We start from the raw sequence: 20,311 nt of genomic DNA, 5'->3' as shown, positions 1-20,311 counted from the left end.
CTCTCTAAATGGACCTCCCTGAAACCCCGTGTGGTAACCATCTTACTGAACTTTGGCAATATCATAAGGGGACCTGCAGAGCTGCTCAAAGCTGCCAACTTACTGAAAACCATCAAGTGCGTGCCTTTCTCTCACACTTCTGTGTCCATCACACTGTGCAGCATCCCCAACCATGATAACTGCACCTCAGTGGCCATCACACACCACATTGAAACACTTCCCACATAGGATAAAATACAAAGGCAAAATCCTTCGGCCCACAAATAGTCTACGGTGTAGCGTGCTACCCATGTAGGCAAGCGCTTCTGTGGCCCACACAGGGGTAGTATAATGCTATAGAAATGTTACAATACAAAACATTAACACAAGCATGGGTCATCTGACATTATCACCAGCAATATTATAACACAGTCTGTTCCCCTTAGGCCTACCTGATTTTGAGTGTTCACAGGCATTATATGGGTAACGGTACTTGTGCTGCTAAGACACACACATCTGCCATTAGATGGACAGCTGGCAGACCAGGACACCCACTCCTACACAGTGCCTAAAAACCCTGCAGCAATTACCGAGAGAAGGGGAACCTCCACTCATAGGTGGTTCTCCAGGGACCAGCCCATGGTGTGCATGTCATGATGTTTAGAGTTCATAAAGGCCATTGTGGACACTGGGCAGGAAAAGGGTGTGTATTCTGGTCATATTCAGCACCTTCCACCAGTGTTCTTTTACTTTTGTGGATCCCCACTTAATAATTGCTGGAATTTCAGGGACCCCGCTGACTCATTAATGGAATCCAGGGACCCCCACTGAATCATTACTGGAATCCAGGGACCCCCACTGAATCATTACTGGAATCCAGGGACCCCGCTGACTCATTAATGGAATCCAGGGACCCCGCTGAATCATTAATGGAATCCAGGGACCCCCACTGAATCATTACTAGAATCCAGGGACCCCGCTGACTCATTAATGGAATCCAGGGACCCCGCTGAATCATTAATGGAATCCAGGGACCCCGCTGACTCATTAATGGAATCCAGGGACCCCCACTGAATCATTACTGGAAGCCGATAAACCCAGCCTAAAGAACTTTGATGGTTTGAACTGCAAAACAATACATCAAACAATAAAATACTCTATTGAATTCACAAACATATATAATCAGAATTTACATTTTAACGGGAAGGGTGGAGCTTTTCTAAATTTGGCTGAAGCCACCCATTGTCCAGGCTGTATTCTGTTTAATTCACTTGCACTGCTCCCATGAACCAGTCTGAGGATACCAACTCAACTTTTAGCCCCACATTTCAAATTCCTTGACATTTACAGAGCGTGTTAAAATTTCCAGTTTTCGATTTTGCATCTTTACTTATATATGCTTTATTAATCTATTAATATTATTTAACTTTCTTAGCTGTGACAGACCCCCTAAGCAGGTGTTACAGACTCCTCTGGGTTCCCGGGACCACAGGTTAAGAACTGCTTTCTTAGAATTAGTTTTTGTGAAGAAGTAACCACTTTACAGCTGTGAAGGTTAACATAATAGAAAATCAGTGCTTAAGTTGAGCCAGTGGTTACTGGTGCTCGGCACTGACATGTAATTGTCAACACATGGCTCTAATGATAGTCTGCCACATGGTGGTGCTGTTTATCCAATTTAGAGACAAGCATAACAGCTGTTTGTTAATTGAATGTACCTTAAAAATGACTAAAGTCTGCCTTCCAGGCCATTCTTATAGCTTTAGGGGCCTGGAATAGTCTGAAGTCTTGGATGAGAGTGATGCTCAGTAGTTGTGTTGGTACTGTTATTGGCAGCACTGGCAGGGCCAATTGGTGGTGCATGCTGCGGTGGCCTCCTGAGAAGGATCCTGGCACTTATTTGTTCACAAATTAAGCACTGTACAAAATAATAATGAAGATGTTTGAATCAGCCACACACAATGAAACACAAATTAAGGGATGGAGAGATTGCCTAGAGAAGACTTTACCTCATGCTGTTATCATTTATATGTGAAATTTAACAGGTTATGTCAAGTGCACAATAAAACAAAGTGTGACTTGTACCTGACCAAAGATTTTATGTTATCTTTTCAATAGCGCCCTGAAGCTGTCTTTTGGCTGCTTGGGAAGTACGTAAAAGCAACAATCTAGTAACTGTTGTCGTACATAGATATGGTTCAAAAGAATTGTTTTGTAAATCATCTGCCTTTCTTTTGACATATAAAGGTTTAAGAGAGCTTAGACATGGCTCAAAGCAAAAGGGAAATGTACTTGGTTGGCCCATTTGAGATGCATACTCCTCGCAGACTGTGACTCAATACATCATTCTTTCTGCAACGTTTTAAAGAGATAATAGCTTGGTGTTTCATCACAACCTGATGACAACAAGTGTAGGAAAGTACCATCTTGCCTGGCATGTTACCCCCATATTTCACTGTATATATGTTGTTTTAGTCTATGTGTCACTGGGACCCTGCCAGGCAGGGCTCCAGTGCTCATAAGTATGTGCCCTGTATGTGTTCCCTGTGTGATGCCTAACTGTCTCACTGAGGCTCTGCTAACCAGAACCTCAGTGGTTATGCTCTCTCTGCTTTCCAAATTTCTCACTAACATGCTAGTGACTAAATTTACCAATTCACATTGGCATACAGGTACACCCATATAATTCCCTAGTATATGGTACTGAGGTACCCAGGGTATTGGGGTTCCAGGAGATCCCTATGGGCTGCAGCATTTCTTTTACCACCCGTAGGGAGCTCTGACAATTCTTACACAGGCCTGCCACTGCAGCCTGGGTGAAATAACGTCCACGTTATTTCACAGCCATTTACCACAGCACTTAAGTAACTTATAAGTCACCTATCTGTCTAACCTTCACCTGGTAAAGGTTGGGTGCAAAGTTACTTAGTGTGTGGGCACCCTGGCACTAGCCAAGGTGCCCCCACATCGTTCAGGGCAAATTCCCCGGACTTTGTGAGTGCGGGGACACCATTACACGCGTGCACAGTACATAGGTCACTTACCTATGTACAGCGTCACAATGGTAACTCCGAACATGACCATGTAACATGTCTAAGATCATGGAATTGCCCCCTCTATGCCCTCCTGGCATAGTTGGCACAATCCCATGATCCCAGTGGTCTGTAGCACAGACCCTGGTACTGCCAAACTGCCTTTTCAGGGTCTCCACTGCAGCTGCTGCCAACCCCTCAGACAGGTTTCTACCCTCCTGGGGTCCAGGCTGCCCTGGCCCAGGAAGGCAGAACAAAGGATTTCCTCTGAGAGAGGGTGTAACACCCTCTCCCTTTGGAAATAGGTGTCAGGGCTGGGGAGGAGTAGCCTCCCCCAGCCTCTGGAAATGCTTTGATGGGCACAGATGGAGCCCATCTCTGCATAAGCCAGTCTACACCGGTTTAGGGATCCCCCAGCCCTGCTCTGGCGTGAAACTGGACAAAGGAAAGGGGAGTGACCACTCCCCTGACCTGCACCTCCCAGGGGAGGTGCCCAGAGCTCCTCCAGTGTGTCCCAGACCTCTGCCATCTTGGAAACAGAGGTGTTTGTGGCACACTGGACAGCTCTGAGTGACCAGTGCCAGCAGGTGACGTCAGAGGCTCCTTCTGATAGGCTCTTACCTCTCTTGGTAGCCAATCCTCCTCACTTGGTAGCCAAACCTCCTTTTCTGGCTATTTAGGGTCGCTGCTTTGGGGAATTCTTTAGATAACGAATGCAAGAGCTCACCAGAGTTCCTCTGCATCTCCCTCTTCACCTTCTGCCAAAGGATCGACCGCTGACTGCTCAGGACGCCTGCAAAACCGCAACAAAGTAGCAAGACGACTACTAGCAACCTTGTATCGCTTCATCCTGCCGGCTTTCTCGACTGTTTCCAGGTGGTGCATGCTCTGGGGGTAGCCTGCCTCCTCCATGCACCAGGAGCTCTGAAGAAATCTCCCGTGGGTCGACGGAATCTTCCCCCTGCAACCGCAGGCACCAAAAGACTGCATCACTGGTTCTCTGGGTCCCCTCTCAGTCCGACGAGCGTGGTCCCTGGAACTCAGCAACTCTGTCCAGGTGACTCCCACAGTCCAGTGACTCTTCAGTCCAAGTTTGGTGGAGGTAAGTCCTTGCCTCCCCACGCTAGACTGCATTGCTGGGTACCGCATGATTTGCAGCTGCTCCGGCTCCTGTGCACTCTTCCAGGATTTCCTTCGTGCACAGCCAAGCCTGGGTCCCCGACACTCCTTCCTGCAGTGCACAACCTTCTGAGTTGTCCTCCGGCGTCGTGGGACTCCCTTTTGTGACTTCGGGTGGACTCCAGTTCACTTTTCTTCCATGTGCCTGTTCAGGTACTTCTGCGGGTGCTGCCTGCTTTTGTGAGGGCTCCCTGGGTTGCTGGGCATCCCCTCTGTCTCCTCCTCCAAGTGGCGACATCCTGGTCCCTCCTGGGCCACAGCAGCACCCAAAAACCTCTACTGCAACCCTTGCAGCTAGCAAGGCTTGTTTGCGGTCTTTCTGCGTGGGAACACCTCTGCAAGCTTCATTGCGACGTGGGACATCAGTCTTCCAAAGGAGAAGTCCCTAGCTCTCTTCTTAATTGCTGAACTCCAAGCTTCTTCCAACCGGTGGCAGCTTCCTTGCACCCTCAACTGGCATTTCCTGGGCTCCTGCCCACTCTCGACACTGTCGCGACTATTGGACTTGGTCCCCTTGTCTTACAGGTACTCAGGTCCGGAAATCCACTGTTGTTGCATTGCTGGTGTTTGTTCTTCCTGCAGAAACCCCCTATCATGACTTCTGTGCTCTCTTGGGGTAGTAGGTACATTTTACACCTACTTTTCAGGGTCTTGGGGTGAGCTATTTTTCTAACCATCACTGTTTTCTTACAGTCCCAGCGACCCTCTACAAGCTCACAGAGGTTTGGGGTCAATTTGTGGTTCGCATTCCACTTTTGGAGTAAATGGTTTGTGTTGCCCCTGTACCTATGTGCTCCTATTGCAATCTACTGTAATTCTACACTGCTTGCATGACTTTTCTTGCTATTACTTACCTAATTTTGGGTTGTGTACATATATCTTGTGTATATAACTTATCCTCATACTGAGGGTACTCACTGAGATACTTTTGGCATATTGTCATAAAAATAAAGTACCTTTATTTTTAGTACTTCTGTGTATTGTGTTTTCTTATGATATTGTGCATATGACACCAGTGGTATAGTAGGAGCTTTACATGTCTCCTAGTTCAGCCTAAGCTGCTTTGCTATAGCTACCTTCTATCAGCCTAAGCTGCTAGAAACACCTCTTCTACACTAATAAGGGATACCTGGACCTGGCACAAGGTGTAAGTACCTCTGGTACCCACTACAAGCCAGGCCAGCCTCCTACAACAAGGTATCCAGTCAGGGTGAATTAGAGGATATCCTATATATAATGTAAGGGTTGTGCCACCTCTCAACTCCCACCACTCCAGGCCAATGTCTTGGTTATCCATATTAAAGGTCCAGGTGTGGTCATTATTAAAACACATCTATCGACACAACAACAGAATCACAAATATACCACCAGCTCATTAACTGAACCAGACTCTGGTCTGTCAGAATCTTGGAAATCAGAGTAAACTGTGAGTCAATATTGCTGAAAGGTCATGGACCCTGATGGATAGCAACAGAGCTCTGCATAATAATGGCGGTGCTGGGAGCACAAACAAGACCGTGTACATGAGTTGGAGATGTAAACATTTAACTTCCAAAATGACTTTACATTTAATATAGCTAGTGTTGCTTTGCTTTTTACATATGTTATTTTTTTATTTAGGTGCCTACAGATGAAGTGATTTGCCCAGAAACACATGATTTTCTGTCACGGCCGGAGCACGGATTAGAACTCAGGTCCAATCCATGGTCCACGGGTAAAAAATTGGGGTCTCAACCATTAGGCATACTTGTCCATTACCAGACCCTGGTTATTGAGAGCCGTCTTAGATTCGACTTGTCGTGATTACTGGCAGCAGTCTAATGTTTGGTGGAGCCATGATTATGGGGGACACCTTGTGTTCCATCACACTATGGTCATTGTAAGTCACGTGGGATACACCATGCGTTCAGCATCACCGTCACCGAGGTCCTCACCTGTGTGCGCAGCCAGCTCCCTGCTGACTTTGACATTGCCCTCTCGCGTCTTGAGGTTGTAGATGGAGCACATGTTGTCCAATCCACCACATGCAACAAAGTTCCCGGAAGGCGCGTAGGAACAGGTCATGACCCAGGAGGAGCGCAGTGGGATGGCGTGCACCTGCAAGCGACATTTACATCAGAGCTATGTTATGAAATCTGTTGATGCGGGCGGGGCAAGGTTGCCAGATGTAGGAAGATTGAGGTGGTGTAGGGGCGTGGCAGTTCACACAGCAGTGTCCTGAGGGAAGACACAGGAGACCTTTTCATGGTGGATGGTGTAAAAATGATCTCTATATTGCACTCTCTCTGGACTTTAGTTTAGGTGTGGTCTCTTTGGTGGATGGTGGGAGAGTACTCTCTCTTAGAGATGTGTCAGAGTGGGTCTGAGGAGTTGAGGATGGGTTAGATATTTACCTTTGTTTAGGAGCACAGCTCTTGCGGGAAGGAACAGACTGGTAGTGGTGGGTCTGGTGTAAGAGCTCTGGCTTTGGAGGTGGTGTAGGAGCAGTGGGTACACAGGAGGATGCAGACATGGTGCTGAAGTTGTGCGATGATACAGGAGTCTCAGGTAAAGGAGATGGTGATTGAGCCCTGACGTCATGGATGGGGGTAAGGATGCTCCCTCTTTGCAGGATGGTGTAAGAGTGTGCCCTGATGGAGTTGGTGTAGTAGTGATCTTGCCTTGTTGGGGTGGAGGGGTTTTGAGGTTGTAATGGAGCTGGCTGTAGGTGTTTCCTGTAGAAGTGCTGCCTTTGTGGGAAGGTACATGTTTGCTAATAGTGGGCGTGATGTAAGTGCTTTATCTATGGGGGATGGTGTAGTAGCACTAAATGCAGAGGATGGTGCAGGGTTTTTGCTGTCTTGAAGAATGATACAGGAGTGATCATTATAGGTATGACAATGGGGTCCTGGTTCCATGGATGGACACTGTGAGGTTGAGAAAGGGCTGGAGGTTGGTGTAGGAGTGGCACCATTGACGGACCATAAAAGATTGCTGATGGTGTGTATTGTGTAAGTCTTCCTTCTCTCATTGGGGTGGTGTGGGATCACTGGATACAGAGGAGGATGCAGGAATGAGGCTGATATTGTAAAATGATATGGGAGAACCCAGTGCAGAAGATGGTGCAGAAGCCCTGGATGTACGGATAGAGTAGGGTGTCCTGTGTCTCTGGTGGATGGTGTACATATGTTGCTTGGATGGAGTAAGTATGCTCTCTCTTCGCAGGATGGTGTAAGAATGCTCCATATTCTAGACGGTGGAGGACCCTGGCTGTACGGATAGAGTAAGTGTGACCTCTGTATCTGGTGCAACAGCGTGAACTTTATGATCCTCTCTTTGGACTTTTGTGCAACAGCGCCATTCTTGCCCCTTCCAATTAAGGCTGTAGGCCACCACTTTTTTGCCACCACTATTTTTGCCTGCCACCCTTCTGGTTTTCCTGAAGCCTGAACCTTCTTTGGTCTTTGTGTTTCCCTTAGTAAAAAAACAATCAAACTCGAAAATGTCTCTGGGCAGTCAGGTGTTGAGCCACCTTAAAGTCCTTCCTTAGATGCCAGCCTAATGAAGAAATCAGAGGGGTCAATTAACTTGCTGGCTTTTATTTCTGGGATCACAGATCACATGTATTAGGCTGCCACAGTGGATGCCCTAAGACACAGGGGTGAACAGAACTGAACCATAATGGTGAATCTGGAGCCCTACCATGGTTGCTGATTAAAGAGCAGGAACTCAGCGGCTACAGCAGATGCAACGTAAGTTATGTTATATCTCTGTAGGCAGTAATCGCTACAGATGTCTTTTTATGGGAAGTAAACTGGTGCAGGGGAGTGTCCCACTCAGTGCCCCACAAGGGCCTTTGGTGCCACCCTGTGACCTGCTGTCAACAGCACCTGTTTCGCTTCCTTCCCCAAGCACATGTCTACAGCCCAAGGTGCATTGCTGCCAAGCTGCAGCCCATACATATAAATCCCAAAATATTATGCTCCTTGCTCCCATTCTCCAATCACGCATCAGCTCTCTTCGGATCTGGAGTAGCTCGAAGTTTGAATGAAAGGAGAAGCGATCTGATTGGCCTGAATCTGTGCACTGGGACTATTGGCTTCAAGACTCTTGGGCTTCTGTCCTGTTGCAGTCTGTTTGGTTTGCTGTCAAATGCTTGTGAGGGTCCTGCAGAGCCTGGGCCAACAAACAGCGCAAGGATGCAATGGGCAGGCCCTTCAACTCTGAAGCAGTGCTTAGAAGTTCTCCTTGGTGTGTGGTCTGAGTCCTGAGACCTACCATCTAAGCTCTGGTTGCACCATTCCAGTGCTTCAATGGCAATGTGGGTAGCAACGCTCTAGTGATCATCTCTGAGCTGCACCCTAGGCGTGCAATTTAGTCCAAGACAACAAGCAACTACTTTACTACTGTGCCAGCTTTAGGCTTCAGAAAGAACTTGGATCAACGTGTTAAGTGTCACCCAAGAAAGAAGAACCCACACAAATATGCCAACATCAAGGACGTAAGTGTGGTGTTCTGCTGCTGAAACGAATCACTTTACAGCAAGGAAGGCTAGCCTATCTTCTGAGGTCTTCCTCTTTACTCTCACATGTTCTGGGATCTGATGGAGGGGGGTTGGGACTTCTTGAATTGTTAGGTCTGTGTTCACAGCACAACTCTCTGCTAGACCTATTGTTACTACTTCTTTAAAATATACAGAGTGGACTTAGCTCCAACCAGAGCAGTGTCCTCCATCACTTCATCTACTGGCTGCTATCACTCCGCCTTCAGTATGGTGTTTACTTTGCAATGTATTAGGGAGCATTTTGCATCTCCAAAGTGCACGGAATCATCATACATTACATTATTTTTCTCGCAGATGCATTGTACACAGAAGGTAGTTGTTTCTCATTTTGTTTTTTACTGCAGTAGGTGTTTTTTCTGATCAAAAAAGGATTGGGCCAAGTTAAAATGCAAGCCAGTCCTATAGGTTTTTACATTGTGACCTTTTTAAGTCACATGTATCTTGTACAGTTAATAGCCAAACAGCCCTTGCTTTTGTTGTTATTGTACTGCTATGTTATACCACAGCGTACTATATTATACGCCACCTTACCATCTCCTGCAGTGCTGAAGCCTTGCTGTTTGAGCATTGCTAACAAGGAGGCGTAGGAGTTCATGTTTGTTGTGATAGACACATCAGCTGAACAACTAGACGAAAGGGAGCTTGTATACTGCCACCTTTCATCAGACACCCGCTCCCCCTACTTGCCGCAGCCTGGTGAGAGTCTTGCGTATGGGCTGGCAGTACCTCCTGTGATAGGTCTGTTAGAACAGCAAAGGATGTGGTGGGTGCCTAGAGTTGCCCTCCCTTTGGAAAGGTCTAAGTGAGTTTCAATTGTCTAGTGGAGAACCTTCTCTCTGGTTCATTTTGTGCTTTATCTGGGAGTGAGGCACGGTGGCTTCTTGATTTTTTGTTTTGGTATTGTTGGTGATGTTGTTGTGCTCTCTCTAGTTGGTAGTGTTAGTGTCATCAACCTCCTGGTGTTGATGTTGCTCTCTCATTGATGGTGTTGGCGTTTGCTGTCCTTGATTGATGAAGTTAGTGTGGGTGTATAGATATTGACCTGGTGAAAAATATGTTTGGGGTGCACTCTAAGGTTAGGAATCTATTGTTGTTGTAAAGGTTGCCTATTGTCTCACAGCCTCCGTCTATCCATCTGGTGTGCTCTGACTGATTAATGGTGTTGGTGCCCATTCTCTGATTGATGGTGTTGGTGTGGTATCTCAGAGAGGTGTAATTGAAGCGTTGTCTCTAGGAAGCCATGGATGATCAGTATTTTGGTGGATAGAGTAAGGCAGGTGGCACATGAGCACTGGGAGTGGAGAATGGGGAAGGAGCTCTGGCAGGTGATATAAAAGCACAAAAGAGTACCTTGTTGGTGGAGTAGGTGTCCCACACAATCAGCTTTCCATCCTGGGAAGCGCTCACAAGTAACCTGGAAGCAGAGAATATCCATTAGCCTGGTGAAGCTAGCTATAGATAATGCCTTATGTTTGGTACAGATTTTCCAAAGCTGGTACAGATGCCCCCAGCCTGGTAGAAATGCCCTCCTCCTACTGCAGATACCCCTGGACTGGATCAGATTCACCAATGCCAGCACAGATGTCCTGATTTTGGTAGGGATGCCTGCTGCCAAGTACAGATCTACCACACAAGGCCATAGTCTCTTAAAGATTCTCCTAAGGCAGGTCCAGGCACCCTCATCCTGGTACAGGTGTCCTTCGACTTGCGCAGATGTTCTCCCCCTGATACATATGTAGCTAGCCAGATACAGCATGGTTTAAAAACCTCTATAGGAAAAATGCCTGTCCCTGGTCAGGAAGAGGTCACATCTGCCTGGTCAGATACTCCACATCTCGGTACAGAGGATCATCATCCTGTTATTTGGCCGTGACCAGGTGTAGATGCCACCATCAAGGTCTAGATACCCTCAGACATGTTTAAATGCTCCCAACTTAATGTAGATCCCCTCAGCTATGACATCTTCCATCAGCCAAGGACAGATGACTGAGGCAGGCTTACGGGTGCCCCCAGGCTTTCACTCATGTCCCTGACTGGTGCAGAACAGATACCCCCTCAGGTTCTTACCTGGAGTCTGTGGACCAGTGCATGGCGTAAATCTTGGCCAAGTGTCCACGGAGGGTCCGCCGGGTCCTCATCTGTATTCGACCAATCACTTCCATCCCAGCTGTGAGCTGCAGAGTGTGGAAAAGGGAGTCTCAATAGGGGCGGCTGTGGTGGTGGTGGACATCACAAATAGTAGTGGCACAGGCACTCGGGAGGGGTGGGAGGAATATTCTCAGCGGGGGCACCAGAGGGTCTCTGACCAGCGGTGGAAAATAAGCTGATTCTGTAGTGGTATAAGCTCACAATGAGGCTGGAGGCTGGTATTCCAAGCAAGATGCAGAGGAGTAGAGAGTGGGAGAGATTCACAGAAAGTGGGTAGAAGATACCCCTAGAAGTAGGCGGTGGAGAGAATGTCAGTTAAAAAGATGGGATAAATACTCCTCAGTGGGCAGTAGGAACTCAGAGGGTTTGGGAGAAACACTGTTCACAACTTTCAGACTGACACATAGGGCATGAATCAAAAAGGGACTTATGACACCCAAAGTTATGATTGCGGAGTCTCCACACTCAGGGTGGAATCTCCGTACTCTGGGCAGAATCTCTGCTCTTGGGTTGCACTCTCTTCAGTCGCCATACGGAGATTCTGCCTCGAGTGCGGAGAATCCACACTCGTAACTTTACGTGTTGTAAGTCCCTTTGCAAATCGGGCCCTTAGTTGGCGTTTTCCTTTACTCAGCTTACCTGGGCCAGCGTTGTGTCAGCACATGCCTTCCGAGCATCCTGCAAAAGGAGTTAGAGAACAGTGATCAGACATTGATTTATGCAATGAGCTTATCAAACCCTACTTGTGATTCAAAAGCTGCTGAATGTTGGTGGTGGGGGGTGGCAGCTTCAAGGTGATCTATTAAGGGTTGGGGAAATATCCATATCTAATCATAACATAGATCTGAGGATCCCAACCTGCACTTGTGCTGTGCAGCACCCAGAAGATGAAGCTTCCAGGTAGACCTGGCAGCCCTGTGTCAGCTCAACCAGGTGCACCGGCAGCCCACCCTTCACATCATGGTTCATGCGAGGGACACCACAGCATGCTCTGGCCTACTCACTGCGATCTGCTTCTTCAGCTGCTCTGCCTCCTGTCGGAGCTGCTCCATCTCACCCATGTTAGCGGCTGGTCACCGAAGAGCCCAGCCACTCTCTGGAGATGATTCACCCCGCGGTGGAGTTGATTACGCTGCACCTGAGCGGGCAAGAAAAGGACAAGTGACAACCTCATGTCTTAGATAAAGCACCCTGCCACAAAAACTGACTTCGGAACTGAGAACCTCCATCGCTTCTCTTAAGAGAAGCGCACTACTCACCTGTGAGACCCTCACGGGTGAGTAGTGCGCTTTACAAATTCCCTGATTGATTGATTGATTGAAGAGGGGCTGGGAGTATGAAACCATGGCCTAAGTTTAACACTGTCCAGCGCTCCCCTTATTCTGATTCACCACTGACCTCAAGCACTATGAATCAGGCCACAGGCCTATCTACATTGCCAAAAAACATATTGTTTTCAAAGAGTCGGACAATGATTAACTTTTGAAGTTGCCCAGTCTACTTTTACATTTGTTATGATCCTTTTTGTAGATCATGGAAATAGACATAAACTATAGGCTTCCAGTTTCAAGAGATTTGTTCATCTTGTGGTCAATTCATGTGAGTGAGTGTCTCCATCCCAGCGTGAAAGCAAATCTGGCCACGACTACGTTGTAGGGTTAAATCCCGCCTCAGTGGTTTTGGATGGTGGACATCCAGAGGGCCCTGTGGAGTAGCAACACTGATTTTCACCCCTGACTTAGAGTGCATTTGAACTAAAGAACTCCATGAGTGATGTTTTCTGCTTTGCCTACACTCCACACTAGCTTAAGCATAGCGATCATCAATCCAAAGGCTAGGAACTGTCCCTCCCAGCAGGGCAGGATCCCTGATACAGCCTTGAAAGATACTGATATTTGCAGCTTCGTAAAAGTCACACACAGAATCCTAATTTATTAAAGCAGATCTGCTGTCATTAATCTTGTTCTCTTTAAACAAAGCTCCCAAGAAGACATCACCACTTACCCTAACTGTGGGAGCTAGGACACCTGGGGCCTGATTTATACTTTTTTAGCACCGCATTTGCGTAATTTTTTTATGCAAAAGTGGCGCAAACTTAAAAAATTCTATTATATCTAGTAAGTTTGCACGCGCTTTTGCATAAAAAAAATGATGCAAATGTGACGCTAAAAAAGTATAAATCAGGCCCTGGGTGTGCTTGGGTCTAATAAGTAAATCGGATAGCTGTCGCCTAGCAGCACTCTCAGTATGGTCTCTACATCTGTTCCCTGAGTTTCTCCAAAGGCACCTGCCCATCCATTACAGCTGTGCAATCAAATAGCTATAACACAGTCTCGGGCACTCAATTCTCTTTCAGCAGCTTGGGCTCCCAATGTATGCATCCCCACCATGTGCCCATTAGAACTGACAGCAAGTCGAGTTACAATCTAGGGGACATATTTATGACTAGGGTTGCGTTGCTCTTGCACCACACAATGTGGTGCATGCGTGACACAAGCCCAAAATGAGATTTATCAAGCCATTCAAGGCTAGCTTGCGTAGCACTGAGTGGCTTGATAAATCTGGAGCAACGCAGCGCAAATCACTCTGTTGCGTTACTCTGTCTGAGGGAGGCATTCCATGGGTGTTCTGTGGGTGTTCCCAAGCAATATCCATGGATTTTGACGCACTCCCAGATTTAGTAGAAGTGGTAGACCTGGGAATCCGGAAAATGCTACACCTCCCTAGGTGAGGCGAAACGCAGAGAAATAGCTTTATTTCTCCTTGTTTATTTCCTCTTTCTATGTGTGTTGCTTTCTGCAGCACACATAGAAAGAGGAAAATGCTTCAGGGGATTGTTTTTGTGCAAGAAGGTGCCCCTTCCTCCACAAAAACAATACTCCTTACAACACAGGCACCCTTGCACCATGGTGCAAGGGAGTCTGCATTGCAGCTAGGCAGCCAAAACGGCACCAGCGCAGGGACAATAACAAAGGCAGGCGTGCGCTGTATTCTTTTAAATACAACACATTTCTGCCCTTTTTCTATCACGCAGCACGGCAAGGTGGCTTGCTGTGCTGAATGTGGCCCGTAGTCTTTAAGTAACTACCCAAGGTCACCTCGCTGGTATGTTAACAAAATAACAGAGTAGGTGTGGAGTGGGACTATGTTTCATAGGGTTTCCCTCCCATCCAACTACAATGGTAAGGTTTTCCAGATTTCTACACTGCTTCGTAGAGTCGCTATTGCAGATCTGCATTATCATCAACGACTTTGCCGACTGTGTAATAGATCCTTACCCCTAAGTGTTGTAATGTAACTGGTTCCCCCTTGAGAGCTCGGCCGGATTGAGGTATAATTGACTCGTGAGCAATTGGGTGCAATGGGAAAACACAGGATTTTACCCAGTTAAGTCGTAGGCTCAACATTCCACAAACTCCTGATTTACCACGATAGGTGCTTCTGCCAGAGGTTGAGAAGTAAGTCACACCTATTCGCAGGAAAAAAACTTTGTGAATTGGGCAGCTATTTATCAATACCAGGACTTCATTCTGCGTCACAACCTGTGGCTTATCTGCAGTTTTAACCCAATGTTGAATCTGCACCCCTTGGCTCGGGTGTTCTCTGTCTTCAGTGCATTTGATCTCATTTAATGATTTTATGAAGTGCTCATCACTTTTAGAAGCCACTTTCAAGCACTTTGGCTAGTGGTAGAGTCAAGCTCAGGGCAGCAGTGTCTGTGATGGATGGGGTTGAATTAGTGGTGAGCCTTGGTGTGAACCTCCTGGTTATGATGACAATCCTTGTTTGAGGGTTGCCGTACACGCTGCATACATTTGCCCGTAGGGGATCCAGTCATAGGCGCTTTATTGGCGTGAAGGTCTTGGAGATTATTGTAACTTTGTATCTCGGTGTACTGTAAGTAAGTTGCAACATCTTACTCCGTGTTGTGGGTGATCGATGGTATAAGGAGGCCTTAAGCAACATGCTGGTTAACACAAACCAGCTTAATACTAATAGCTCATAAATAAAATATAATAATATTAATACTAATAAATAATAATAACTCCAGCCCTTGTGTGATATCTGACTTTACACCAGCTCTTCCCCCTAGGAGCCTGTAATTAGTGATGTTCCTGATACATGTGCTTCCTCTGGCCACAAATGACCATGTAAGGTATCTTGTTCTCAAGTCTGTGGCCAGGCACGTGTCCTTGCTCTGGATTGTATATCCCCTTCCTGATATGTAAGGCAGCTATAACATTCCCGAGCAGCCGACCAAGGACCACAAGCCACCCTATCTCTGGGTCAGACGCAAGTGATGAAAAGATTTCTGTCAAAGCCATTGCTCTAATTTTCTGCCCTTCTTGAGAGGTGACTGTTTCTTGACTGATACAATAACGGGTTCTTGGAGGTCTCTATGTAGACAAAGAAAATATTACCTCACTATTTGGTTCCCCTAATCTAGAACCTTTAACCCAAGCCCAGTGAATGTCCCTTTTGGAAAATTTAACTCCTAGTACATGGACTGTTTAATGAAAAGACTGTTTTATTACACTGGTACTGGTACCCAACAAACATCATGAATAAAACACTGATCAAGTAGGTGCCTTTCCAGGTGAACAGTCTCACCCTTCCTGACACTTCCGGGTCACAGACACGCCCACTGCCTTAAGTACATTCTTGCTCTAAAACCACCTGACACAGCCTTATTGCTGGTTTAAGCACTCGGGCTGACTGGTGCATTGTGAATCCACCATTCTCTACACTCCAGATGCACAGTCAGTAAATCTGTTGATGTTAGACTTTCCTCCTGGAGAGAGGTGTTTCCGATCACATTATATTAAGGGATTTTTCTTTTTTAAATCAGTCGAGTGCCATCTTCCTCTCTTGTCTCCAGTCTGCCAAAGGCCTCTTACAGGTTCTCGAGAAATTAGGTTTTCCATTGACTGCAGCAACTATGTTTGCATTAGTCAGCCTGCAAGGCAGGTGAGTGCCTCAGATACGTCTTGCAAGCAGTGATGGCGCCCTGAATAGTTAATATCAGCATCTCATGCGTTTGTTTTGCGGCAGGTTCGAATTTTTGATGTACAAGAAATCCCCAACGCGCGCCTGTCCCACTGGTCTCCCAAGGTCTTTGTAAAGAGTTCTGTAACTATTCGCCGGGAGTGGTTGCAATAGAGGGGAAGTTGATAAATTATTATTGTTTTGCTAATAATGTGAGACTTTCTTGTTACCACCATGCACCCTTCAGACAGCAATGAGTGAACGGAAGCTGTGCTTAATTTGTAAAAACAAAAGTTCAGGGGCCTGAACTTAGCAGTTTTTCTCAAGAGCGTGCTTTTAGACTCTTGATAAAATCAATACTGTCAGCGTATGTTTTTTAATTCACAACCCCACACTCCCAATGTCTTTATTTAATTCTTTCAGGTTCTGTTTCACCCTTGCTTTCTGTCTTTTTCCATCTTTCTCGTCCTCCCTCTTTCGGTCTTTTCTGCTTTTCTCCCTTGTGCTTTGGGTCGAAGTGTGATGAAGAAAAATATATCCCTCCCAATAAATGATTGCCAGTGCCCACAACCAGCAACCGCTGGCACAAAGTGTCAATCGCCCAGCATCCCAGGAACAGGGCAACCTGGTACCCAACCCCTAAGTGAACCAACCCCTGTTACTAGCGATGAAAGAACTAAGAAAGATCAGCTGTGAAGAGACACATTTAGTGTTTCTTGAGGAACTCCTAATGACTAGAGATTGATCGCAAGAGAGAAGTGAGGGTGTCCTAGTGTTAGGAGGTACTAAGTCGCATCCACCAACACAAAACCTGGGAAGCGCTGAATTATAAGCGGGTTGGATGAAGAGTGAAGAGATGTGGTTGGAGTGTAAATGGCGAGCCGATGGCATGTCCTGTGCATGCTTGGCTCAATGCTTTGAGTCAGAAAAGGTGGATTAACCTCGTTGATGACAGTGGTGAAATTATAGAGGAAGCCGGGATGTAGCCTGAAACTGCTAAGTTGCACAGCCAAAATATAGTTTTGATACTTTTAACCAGTGGAGATGGTTTTTGATCGAGACACTGGAAAGACATGACTTCAGATGAGTATCCTAGTAGATGGACTTCTGGCTGTGAACCTGCCTTTTTGAGACCATTGCTTGCTGCTCTTGCATGGGGGTTGGAGTAAAGCGCCCAGAAGTGTGCCTAGGACAGTCACACAGCCAAGACCTGATGTCCCAGTTACCAGATCTAACTGTTTCACGGCTGTGTGATTTCGAAAATTACCCTTGTAACTTTGTCTCTGAAGTCTCACTTGATTCCAGGTGCAATCTACGTCCTTTCCAGAATTGATAACTTGTTTACAAAGGGATCATAGATAAGCCCATCCAAGAAATCCTCTGTGTACGTCATCTGCAGCGTGTGCACGTGGACCAGGTGAGGGAAGTGACCAGCGTGGTCTCTAGGTGCCACAGGTGCCACACTAGATGATTTTTCTAGCTTTCCCACCAGAATTCTTTCATTTCACTAAAGACTAAAACAATCAATAACCAATAACGCTTCTTCGATTATGTAAATGAGCGAGTTGCCAATATGTTGACCTGCTGTACACATTTACATATTATTATTGTAAATTATATTTGTTGCTATCTTTTTGAAGATGGAGCATCCGATTTCTCTAAGACACAGCTCTGTTTTGTATTCTACTAATAAGTAGGTTTATTGAATTCATATAAGTCGTGAAAGAGGATTTTAAAATATATATATCATGGTAGTATTTGAAACTTATTCGTTTGTCAGATTTCCCATGATTATTATTTTTTGCTTCTATTTAGCATGCCAGGGTTATGTGCCGTTAACTATTGTAGCACGATGTTATATTGACTTGGTTTTAATTAACTAAATCAATGAAGGATTCATTTACTTATTCCTGCTTGTTGGGCATATGCATGCTTGCCTTTGTTCCAATAGTAGCGCGGTCTCTTGCCAATTGTTTTTTTCTTTGGCAATCCTTGGTTTTGTCAATGCTTTGTTTCGTGCCTCGCCTTGCCGGCTGCTTCTTCTGATGCTTTTTAGGTCTTGGTGACTAGACAGCTCAGGTCCTGTCTGTAGTGAGATGGATTGTTAGTTTATTGTGGGATTAGGGTCCGCCCATTGCTTACCACTGGTTGGCTTTGTTGCCACTCTTCTTTACTTGCTTCTTATTTGTTAGCGTCGGTAGGCTTTCCTTTCTATTTTTTTGTTTTTCCTTCCCCTGGAGCATGGACATATTACTGTGTCTTTATGCTGCTCACTTTTTCAGGCTCTACTTGTACTTTTTTCTTTTAGATTAAGCTCTTTCCAATAGTACATGTGTTTTCCAGCTGTCTGTGTACTTCTATTTCCCTTTCTCTTTTGCCAGAGTGCTTCTCTTCTAACCCATTTTGTGATGCGTTTGCCCTATGTGCTCCCCTGCCAATCTTGCTTTCTCCCCCGGGTGCTTCTAACCCCTGCTACAGATGCTCTCTCACCTTTTGCTTTTCTCCCTCTCCTCTACGCTCCACGTTGCTTTCGCTCTCACCCGTTTGCTCCCCCCACACACCCTATGTGTGGCTTCCAGACACCAATGTTGCTTCAACTCCCGCCAGCTCCTGTGTTGAAATGATAGTTTTTTTTTTCTTCTATTTAGCCATGCTGCATAGCATATCTGAAAACCATTGTCAAAGTCAATAGGTTCCAAGGCCGAGCCCTATTGACTTGCTAATGCTTGTTGAATATTATCACAATTATTGTATGTGCAGTTGAAAAGGCTTCCATGTTATGTCTAAATGACCTATTGATTGCTGCCTTTGTGAGGGTCAGTTTGGAGTACTGTTTCAGTCAGTCAAACCTGCCTTCATTCAGATTATATTTGAAAATTAAATTACATATTAGTATTTTAATCGGTTACCCGAGTAATTCGATCTCATAAGGCATCTAAAGAGTCATTTTAATTTATCAAAAATCCCCTCTCTATGAAGCCCAAATAATCTCTCCCTTTGTTTGAACTGGGTGGCAGCAGACCAGCGGCCTGTGTCTCTGTCTGGTACTTTTCTGAAGTGGTTTCCACCCCTTGGACACTTCCTCCTGGTGGAACAGTTTGGCAGACTCAAGGGTGGAACGCAGGTCCCTGCAGTCCCTGAGGCGCAGGGGGAGGACAACCTTACTTCAGGCCCCCCAACACTCTAAGGGGCTCCAACCCTTCAAGGCAGACCCCTAATCAGCCAAAGACTAATAAATATTGCTAAGATACAAGAGACTCACTGGCCCGTCATCACCTTCTGCGGGGGGGGGGGGGAGGGAGGGCTGTTGTGGTACGCCACTTAGCAGAATGCCAGGTTATGTGATTTGTAGATGGAGTAAGGGTGGCCACTTCTTAGGGAACTTTGGGGCCTAAACAGCTACTGTCTTCCATCTGCCATGTATAACATTTCTGTCCAAAGACCGGACGGACATCAGACCTCTGATTTTTTTTTGGGGGGGGGGGACTTCACATTTTTATAGCCAAGAGAAGGCTGAGGAGACATGCTGTAGAGTGTCCTGTATGATTTAGAAGGGAACCTTTTTGGCTCCCTCAGGACTCCGTATCAGTGTGTGACGTAATCGTTAGAAAATAATGATTTCATTTTATTAGTGTTTTTTGCATGATTACTTAAAACCATTGCAACAAAAAATAAAACAATGTTAAAAATGTATTTCAGGTTAATAATACAATTGGTGCTAGCTGAGTCTTCGCATAAAGCTGTCTAGAGGATAAAATGCAATTCAGCTCTGTAAAATATTGTTGTTTTTGCTTACAAACCCATTCGAGACTAAAATAATTATATGAATGCTAAAACCAGTGCAATATGAGGTAGAAGATCAATATTAAAATTGGTTTTGGATTGGCAAATACCATTAGTGCCGACTAAATCTTAAAGGTAAAGCTATCTAAAAAGTAAAGTGCAACTCAAATTCATCAAATTTTAGGTTCTTACATGCAATCCTATGTGTATACATTCCAATTAGCTGGGAATTGCCCACATGTTACATGTAATCTGTAATGGGTTTTTGAGTGAGGCTCAATTGTTTAGGTGATGTGGAGCGTTGGCATAGTAACCCTCTCAGTTTGCTTGTGTAACTGGCAAATCTTGCTATTGTTCTTACGTCAGTTTGTGTAAAGCACAAACTGACGTACAAGTGCGTACACCTTTGGCTGGCAGTACGGCCTCAGTTGTGACCTCCTGGTCACCTCCATAGCGGGACAGCAGCGTAATAGGTGTAGCCAAGTTTCTTTGTTGGCGTTGCAGAGCCTGCAGGCATTCTACTTGCCATGTTGTCCCCAGGTCGGATACCGATAGCCCAAATATTCGTAGCAACATGATGTGTTTGCGAGTACAGGGTTTGAGGGCCTCAAAGAGATAGGGCTGGGACCTCCTAATTAAGTATGACCCAGTGAGAGGATGT

The 20,311-nt window shown here is 45.9% G+C and overlaps 1 protein-coding gene across 1 annotated transcript in view; it reads right to left on the bottom strand.

Moving 5' to 3' along the window:
- The window catches only part of GNB3 (G protein subunit beta 3), a 76,254-nt gene that overhangs the window by 12,923 nt on the left and 43,020 nt on the right, over positions 1 to 20,311 (bottom strand). Inside the window, exons 2-6 of the mRNA XM_069243056.1 lie at positions 11,886 to 12,019; positions 11,521 to 11,559; positions 10,801 to 10,907; positions 10,084 to 10,147; positions 6,125 to 6,287 (exon numbers count right to left, since the gene is read on the bottom strand). Coding sequence (XP_069099157.1) covers positions 6,125 to 6,287; positions 10,084 to 10,147; positions 10,801 to 10,907; positions 11,521 to 11,559; positions 11,886 to 11,942 — 430 coding nt within the window. The 5' untranslated portion in view covers positions 11,943 to 12,019. The remainder of the gene's footprint in view (positions 1 to 6,124; positions 6,288 to 10,083; positions 10,148 to 10,800; positions 10,908 to 11,520; positions 11,560 to 11,885; positions 12,020 to 20,311) is intronic.

Source organism: Pleurodeles waltl, chromosome 7 (assembly GCF_031143425.1).
Source record: "Pleurodeles waltl isolate 20211129_DDA chromosome 7, aPleWal1.hap1.20221129, whole genome shotgun sequence".
NCBI classification, from domain to species: domain Eukaryota; kingdom Metazoa; phylum Chordata; class Amphibia; order Caudata; family Salamandridae; genus Pleurodeles; species Pleurodeles waltl.
The sequence above is the reverse complement of the archived record's forward strand: the minus strand, read 5'-3'. Positions and strand labels throughout refer to the sequence as shown.